Source organism: Octodon degus, unplaced genomic scaffold, assembly GCF_000260255.1.
Source record: "Octodon degus isolate 3935 unplaced genomic scaffold, OctDeg1.0 scaffold00050, whole genome shotgun sequence".
NCBI classification, from domain to species: domain Eukaryota; kingdom Metazoa; phylum Chordata; class Mammalia; order Rodentia; family Octodontidae; genus Octodon; species Octodon degus.
In genome coordinates, this window is record NW_004524626.1 from 11,945,931 (window position 1) to 11,953,786 (window position 7,856).

General features: G+C 54.1%; 1 protein-coding gene across 3 annotated transcripts in view; it reads left to right on the top strand.

The window, feature by feature from the left end:
- Dnmt1 (DNA methyltransferase 1) overlaps positions 1-7,856 on the top strand; it is a 39,556-nt gene that overhangs the window by 20,803 nt on the left and 10,897 nt on the right. For all 3 annotated transcript variants that reach the window (XM_023717129.1, XM_023717128.1, XM_023717130.1), the window contains 9 exons: positions 914-948; positions 1,517-1,562; positions 1,639-1,719; positions 1,795-1,904; positions 4,077-4,195; positions 4,481-4,573; positions 5,055-5,206; positions 5,426-5,613; positions 5,693-5,882. In XM_023717129.1, the coding sequence (XP_023572897.1) occupies positions 914-948; positions 1,517-1,562; positions 1,639-1,719; positions 1,795-1,904; positions 4,077-4,195; positions 4,481-4,573; positions 5,055-5,206; positions 5,426-5,613; positions 5,693-5,882 (1,014 nt within the window). The remainder of the gene's footprint in view (positions 1-913; positions 949-1,516; positions 1,563-1,638; positions 1,720-1,794; positions 1,905-4,076; positions 4,196-4,480; positions 4,574-5,054; positions 5,207-5,425; positions 5,614-5,692; positions 5,883-7,856) is intronic.

Below are 7,856 nucleotides of genomic sequence, written 5' to 3' on the forward strand. Positions count from 1 at the left end.
CAGGCCGCCTGCTTTGTGGGGCCCTGCGTTGGCCCAGCTGGTGTCCCCAGGCCTGTCAAGTGCAGGTGGCGTGGCCAGTCGCAGCCATGCCACCTTCTTGAGTCAGATGTGCTACCCATAAGCTAGGAGGTCCTCTGTCACTTTCTGGTGAGCTCCTGAGGTGGCACTGCCTCAGGAGACACCGCGGTGTCTCGGTGATGGAGGATCGATTGTGGGCTCAGATCCTGTCCATTTACCCCGTGTACCATGAAGTCCCCTCAGATGTTCCCCTGTGCTGTGCTGCGCTGCCTGCGCTGTGCTGGAACCCGGGGCCCTGGGGCGTGCTGGGCAAGCACTCCCTGCCATACTGCCCTGGAGTCCTCATCTGGTGTCTGTGCTGTCACTGTGTGCATCAGTGATCTCATCAGGGATTGCGTTGGTGGGCGGAGCCTAGTTCTTCTGTCCCTGCTGGGACTCCAAGAGCCGTTGCCCGGCGCTGCTGAGGTCAGGCCCCTGGAGCTATTGGACAGCTGGAGTAGCAGACATGGACCCCTCTCAGCCCAAGGTCAAGGTCGCCCCAGGGCTGGTTTCTGGGGAGGCCCTGCTGTGCAGGTGGCGGTTGCCTCCTTGTCCCCATGCAGCTCTTCTGTGTCCTGCGGAGTGGGCCCTGCTACCTTTTTTTTTTTTTTTTAAATTGAGAAACAAATAGCAATGAAACAGATTCACAGATTCAAAACAAGTTAGTAGGACAGTTACAATAATTAATACATTACATATTATCTTCATAGTGGTTATCCATAGTACAAGATGCAGGCATGATCTCCTGTGCAAACACTATTAGTACAAATCTTCTCAATGAATTATTTTATTTTGTGATAGTTAAGAATGAACTCAGGCCTTTGCATTTCTTACCCTCTTTGTTTCCTCTATTTAGGAGGAGAAGAGACGTAAAACCGTATCCAAAGAACCGTAAGGACTTATTTTTGTCTTTACAAAGCAGATCGTAATGTTCAGACTGTCCTAGATGAGAGGGAAAAGGGGCATACGGGAGGTACATGAGCAGGGTGTTACTGAATGTGTGGAACTAGCTATTGAAATTCAGGGTCTTATAAAATAGTCATCAATAATAGGCATATTAAAAAAAACAACAACATGGCCCGGTTTGATGGCACTCACCTGTAATCCTAGCACTTGGGAGGCCGAGGCAGGAGTATCGCTGTAAGTTCAAGGCCAGCTGGGCTGCGCAGTGAATTCAAGGCTACCTTGGAGCATATAGTAAAATCTTTCATAAAACCCAAAAAATGTTAGTGAAATTCTGGAGCAACTTTAGCTTTGCGTCAGGTCAGGACCAGGACGCCCTGCTTCTGCAGGCTGAGGCAGGACTTCTCTGGGTACTGAGTGGCCAGCCGTGACCTGGTATCTGGTCCCCTGCTGCAGCCACGGTGGGAGGGTCATAGGCACAGGTAGGTGAGGTCTAGGCCACCATGGGATGTCCTGCATTCACGGGAGAGCCCACGAGCTTGTGCTTTCTCCCTAGGGCAGAGAAGAAACCTCCTCGAAGCAAAGCCCAGGCGGCCTCCAGGGTATGTGCGGAGGCAGGTGAGAAGGGTGGGCGTGGCGTGTGGCTGGCACCGCCCCTGAGCCCCTTATGTCTCATAGCTCCAGTCCCCCAAGTGCATTGAGTGCGGGCAGGACTTAGACGATGTCGACCTCAAGTACGAGCAGCACCCTCCTGATGCGGTGAGTGCCACGGCACTGTCTCCCCTCCCCGTCTCTGCACTGCGAGCCCCTGCCGAATGCCCCCGTGTCTGTCAGGTGGAAGAGCCCCAGATGCTGACCAGTGAAGCTCTGTCCATCTTCGACTCCAACGAATCTGGCTTTGAGAGCTATGAGGCTTTTCCGCAGCACAAACTCACATGCTTCAGGTAATTGCTGTGTGCACTGGCGTGTGGCGGAGTGACAGCATCAGGGCGTGGTGTCCCAGGAGGGATGTCCCCGGTCCCTGACAGCAGTGGTCATGGAGCTAGCATAGGTCTTGGCTGCTCTGAAGTTTCTGGGGTTTGTTAGTTGGTTGCTTGGTTTTTTGTTAATTTGTTTTGGTATCGGGATTGAACTCGGGACTTTGCACTTGTCAGGCAGGCACTTAAGCCGCTGAGCTATCTCCCCAGCCCTCAGTTGGTTTTTAGGTAGTACCAGGTTAAATCCTCAATCTGTACACATCCCGAAGGTCATACTTTCCTGTTTTGTATGGTATCTAAGGTTGAGCCCAGGGCTTCACATTGAGCGCTACATCCATGGCTATTTTATTTATTTATTTATTTTGACATAGGATCTTGCTAAGTCACTAGGCTGCCCCAGCTGGGCTTGAACATGCAGTCTTCCTGCCTCAATCTCCCAAATTACTGTAAGGAATTATAGGCCGGAGTCATTCTGCCCAGCTGGGTCATACTTTTAAATGAGGGTCAGCCCTGTGCCTGGCTGCTGACGTGGGTCAGTGATAGATTTGGAACCGTAGGTCCCTGCCTTTGTGGAAAGAGGAAATCGGTGACACTTGACTGGAAGTGTAGGTTGAATATGCCTTATGAAAACACTTGGAGCCAGACGTGTTTGGGGAATGAGTTCTTGGATTTCAGAGCATTTGCATGTGTGTAATGGAGTGCTTGGTAACAGGAGTGGAGTCTGAACTGGAGAGTGACTGCGGGCCTGGCCACTGTGGCCGAGTGCGCCTGAGGTTGTTTTGTGCCTTATTTTTAATGCATTAGCAGTGTGACTTCAGCCTGTCACACAAGGTCATGGTCACATGAGCTCAGTCACATTTTCCATGTGATGTCAATTGGTGATGCTCAGCAGTCTGGATTTTGGAGTATCTGGAAGTTTGGATTAGTGATCCCTCGGCCTGGTGAGCAGGGAACCAGAGGAAGACCCGGGACCCAAACACAGCCCGTGGGCGGGGTCTCTAAGTGGGCACCAGTGAGCACCTGGAGCCCTCAGGTGGCCCGAGTGTCCAGGCTGCTTTCCCACCAGTGCGTGGCCAGGCTAGGGCTCCTGTGCCCATGGGCAGGCCCCTGTGTCTCACTGGGGTCTTGTGTGGCCTGCTTCTCTCCCTGTGACTGACTGCTGACTGTACCTCCTATCTCTCCACAGGGCTGCTGTCCCCAGACCTGCCCACAGCAGCCCTCACAAAGCCCGCTGGGTGGACAGGGCATGTGGTAGTCCAAGGCCTCCTGGTGGTGGTGCCAGCCAGGCCGTGGCTCCCTCCTGCATGGGTACTGAGGGCAGCTTCCAGGCAGTCAGATGTCTTCAGCAGTGGGCTGGGAGCCAGGCCCCCTGGATTACCTGGGCCGTGCCCTTGTCCGAGTGTGGCTGGCAGGAACCAGTCGCAGGTGTGGTCTGGCTCTGGTGTTGCCTCTAGGAGGGAGTGCCTGGCAGGCCAGGGACTAGGCAGCCCTCCGTGGGCACTGTCTGTCCTGCCTTCGCCTTAGACCTAGCGGAAGAAGGCAGGGCTCGCCACGGCTCCCACACAGGTGGGTGGGTGCTCACCTCTGGCGCTGAGTGTTGTTTACAGTTTATCTTGTATGAGTCCTGAGGTAGGAGGAACAGGTACTGTCCCAGCAGAAGACAGAGGGTGTCCCTCTGCTCTGTACCCCCAATGATTCCTTCCCATCCTGCTCTGTGCCTGCTTTGTGTTTCTGAGTGGATTTCCTTACTGAAGGGCAGCTGACATGAGCTAACTGCTGCAGACCATGTGAGGCATGCTGTACAAGGAAACCCTCAAACTGAGTGGCCTGGGGGCTGGGGGCTCGGGGAGGGACTGCTTGCTGGGTTGAGCCTTAATTTAAGGTGTCAGGAGGGCTGCACAGAGCAGTGAGCAGACTGTTGTCACAGCCAGGGCTGCTCATGCTGGGTGTCTGACTTCTCTTTGCACGTTGGCAGACCATGCCCCCTCATGGGCAGAGAACTTTCGCGTGATAGTACACAGTGACCAGGGGAGGGCTGGCCTAGGGCTTGCACTTAGTGTGTCCCCCACACCTGATCCTGCCCCCATGCTGTGGCCACCTTCAAGGGTAGCTAGTAAGTGCCCTTTGCTGCCTGTCTAGCGTGTACTGTAAGCGAGGACACCTGTGCCCAATTGACACTGGCCTTATTGAGAAGAATGTGGAACTCTATTTTTCTGGCTCAGCAAAAGCAATCTATGAAGAAGACCCATCTGCAGAAGGTGAGTGGAGTGCCCCAGTGTCATGTGGGGCCTGTTGCTGGCTTAAAACCAAATATACCCAATTCACTTCCCAAGTGATAGTGTGAGGGAGCTGCCACCTCTTTCGTACGGGCTCGAGGCTCTGCCACCATGGCTGTCAGCCAAGTGGCCAGCCCTGATGGTGACCACCTGGGCCAGCAGTGAGAGGCAAAAACCAAACTGGGTCTTAGAGCACCGCATCCCCCTCTGGGCCTCTGGGTGGGACTTGTGCTTACCGCCTTTCCCTTGGGGAACTTGTGCTCTTAGGTGGTGTTAATGGCAAACATCTCGGCCCCATCAACGAATGGTGGATCACAGGCTATGATGGAGGTGAAAAGGCGCTCATTGGCTTCAGCACTGGTAGGTGTGGCACATCTGGGGCTGGGAAGGGAACCTGGGGTCCTGCGCCCCCCCCCCCCCCCCCCGCGAGGACAGTACCATGTGACCTCAGCCCAGCAGAGCAGCCTGTCCTGTTCCAGCTAGCCGGTCTTAGGAGCAAGCCATAGCCTTGCAACTGGAAGCCTGTTTGGCTTGTGTCCGTTCTTAGGCTGAACGGGCAGCTTCAGAATGAGCTGCAGCAGGTGGTGCTTTGTGTGTTCATTGGTTTGTGGAATGATTTTTATTTTTGAATGTGGAGTGATTTTAGACTGGGCCACATACTCCTCCCTGCTCTCTGACCTGCCAGGGGGAGTCCTAGACACTGGGGAGGGCGAGCAGGGAGGATGGCTCGACAGAAGGAGACCCCCTCTCAAAGTCACATGCAGAGAGAGCAGATAGGTGCTTGAGGTGCAGAAGACTCTGATCGGTGATTACACATTGATTTCCCCCCGCAACCCTCCAGCTTTCGCAGAGTACATTCTGATGGAGCCCAGCCCAGAGTACGAGCCCATCTTTGGCCTGATACAGGAGAAGATCTACATCAGCAAGATTGTGATCGAGTTCCTGCAGGGCAATCCTGATGCCACCTATGAAGACCTGATCAACAAGATTGAGGTGGGTGCTGCTGCTGGAGCTGTGGCCATATCCAGAGCCGGCAGAGACATCCAGTCCCGCGAGCGTGGTTCTGTCTAAGTATTAGAGAAGCGGGGCTGGGGCTTGAGCCTGGTGAGCGCCTGCCTTGCAGGTGTCAGGCCCTGGGTTCCAGCCCTGCCCTGGAAAAAAAAAAATAGAACGTTGCAATATCTTTTTCCCTTTTTCTTTCTTCTTCCAAAGACCACTGTTCCCCCTTCCATGATCAATGTGAACCGGTTCACAGAGGACTCTCTCCTCCGCCACGCCCAGTTTGTGGTGGGACAAGTTGAGAGTTACGACGATGCCAAGGACAGTGATGAGCAGCCCATCTTCCTGTCGCCCTGCATGAGAGACCTCATCAAGCTGGCAGGGGTCACGCTGGGGCAGAGGTAAGGGCGCAGCGAGAGTCAGGCTGGGGCCAGTATCCTCTGTCGCAGTGCTCTCCAGCGGTGCCCCCTCTCTCTTCAGGCGAGCCGAAAGGCGGCAGACTGTCAGACTGAGGCATTCTGCCAAGGAAAAGGACAAAGGACCCACAAAAGCCACCACCACCAAGCTGGTCTACGAGATCTTTGATACTTTCTTCTCAGAGCAGATTGAAAAGGACGAGAAAGAGGACAAGGAGAATGCCTTCAAGAGGCGGCGCTGTGGCGTGTGCGAGGTAACCCTGCCTGGGCTGGCTCCTGGCCACACCCTGGACGGCGCCGTCCTCTGCTCCTGAGGCAGTGGCTGCTGGGACTCTGCTTGTCAGTTCAGAGGGAGCAGGGGAGAGAGGCAGAGCGCCATTCCAGGGGCCCTGCAGGCAGACGTGGAGGGGACGGAGGGCCACCTGGATCGCAGGCCTTGCATTTTGGTGAAGTATTTATGTATATGCAGTTGATGCTCTGGGTCTATAGGTTCTGCATCCAGCCAACCTCGGGTTAAAGCTAACAAAATCGCTACACTTTGCTGAGCACACTGGGGAGCCTGAGGCAAGAGGGTCACTGAGTTCAAGGCCAGCCTGAACTACATAGACCATCTCAAAAAGAAAAAAAAACAAAGCCAGGCATGCATGGTGGTGCATGTCAGTGATCCCAGCATTCGGGTGGCTCAGGCGGGAGCATGGTTGCCAGTTTGATGCCAGCCTGAACTATAAGAAAAAGCACCATACGTACAGCAAGCTGCGCTAAGCGGTGCAGTCTGTCCGCTGCACACACAGGCCTCAGCACGCGCAGTCAGGGCCAAGAGAGCCGTGTTGGTTTGCAGGAGGAGGCTCCACTTAAACACTTACCCTCTGGGTACAGGGCTTGAGTGCCCGGGGGTCGTGCAGCCAGGCGCCCTGATCCTGTGGGGTGATGTATTAGGGTCTCAGTTGTTGGCACCTGCAAGCCAGCTGCACGTCAGCACCAGAGCTGTCGCCTTGTCCTCATTGGCTGCCCTTAGCAGGGCTGTGCAAGTCTGCACTATTCTGGGTTGGGTTTTAGTTTTATTCCACATGTCCAGTGTTTATAGCTTTCCTCATTTACCCACAGTCTATAACTTAACCAGTCTATTTACATGCTGGGAGTTGAGCCCAGGACCCTCCGCCACTTAGCAGCAGCCCTGTCTATTTATTTTTGAGACACATTCACTGAACCCCCCAGATGGGAGTCCTGTCTTGTCCTCCCTAGTCTTGGTATTGTAGGGGTGCACCACCATACCCAGCTTCCCACTGGTGTAGCATTTAAGTGAGGGTAGGCGTGGAGCTTGCTAGGCCACCAGCTGTTCCGCCTGCCAGGCTTGGTTCCCAGCCCTTCCTACTCAGATACCACAGTCTGGCTGCTCGGGTTGTGTTCATGTGCCTGCCCGTGTGGGCCTCCCGAGGCTGCAGGGGGAGCGGGCAGCTTTGCTGTCCACACTTGAGGGCCTGGGCTCGGTCCCTGCACCACCCAAAAACTCCTCTCCGAGTGACTGAGTCCTAATAGATGAGAAGTGCTGCAGAGGTAACTGTGGTGCTGTGCTGTTGGAGTTGAGGAGAAACTACGTTCAGTACTGTTCTCATGTGTGCCGCAGTGCCAGGGACTTGGTGTCCCACAGTGTGCTAGGACCAGGCTACATTCCCAAACCCGGTTTTGTTTTTGTAAACTTGGAGCCATGGTCTCATAGGGTTGCCCGGGCTGCCTTCAGATGGGGCTTTCCTGCCCAGCCTCCTGAGGCACTCTACAAGCAGGCACCATCTTGCCTGTTTAGTTTTCTTCTTCCACTTTTTATGCAAGGCTGGTTAAATCTGTAAGTGCAGAAGGCCCAGATACAGAGGGTCCAGCAGATTCTAGCCCAGTCGCCACCAAGTCTTTAGGGAATTGAACGCTTTTTGGCATTGTCAATAATGGAGACAGCCCCTGGAGGGAGATGGTCCTGGATTCTGACTTTGAGGTGCAGCCTGGGGTGTGGATGGACTTGGATGGCAGGCTGCTGTCCAAGGTGCTGCTACCTGTGACCCTTGGAGCTGGGCGGTCCCCTCCTCCCGCACCCACTGGCAGCATAACCTGTGCTGGTCTGGTGGGCAGGAGTGGTCTTTTTTTTTTTTTTTTTTTTTTTTTTTTTTTTTTTTTTTTTTTTTTTTTTTTTTTTTTTTTTTTTTTTTTTGCTGCTTGTATTTCACCTGAGAAGTGTGTAT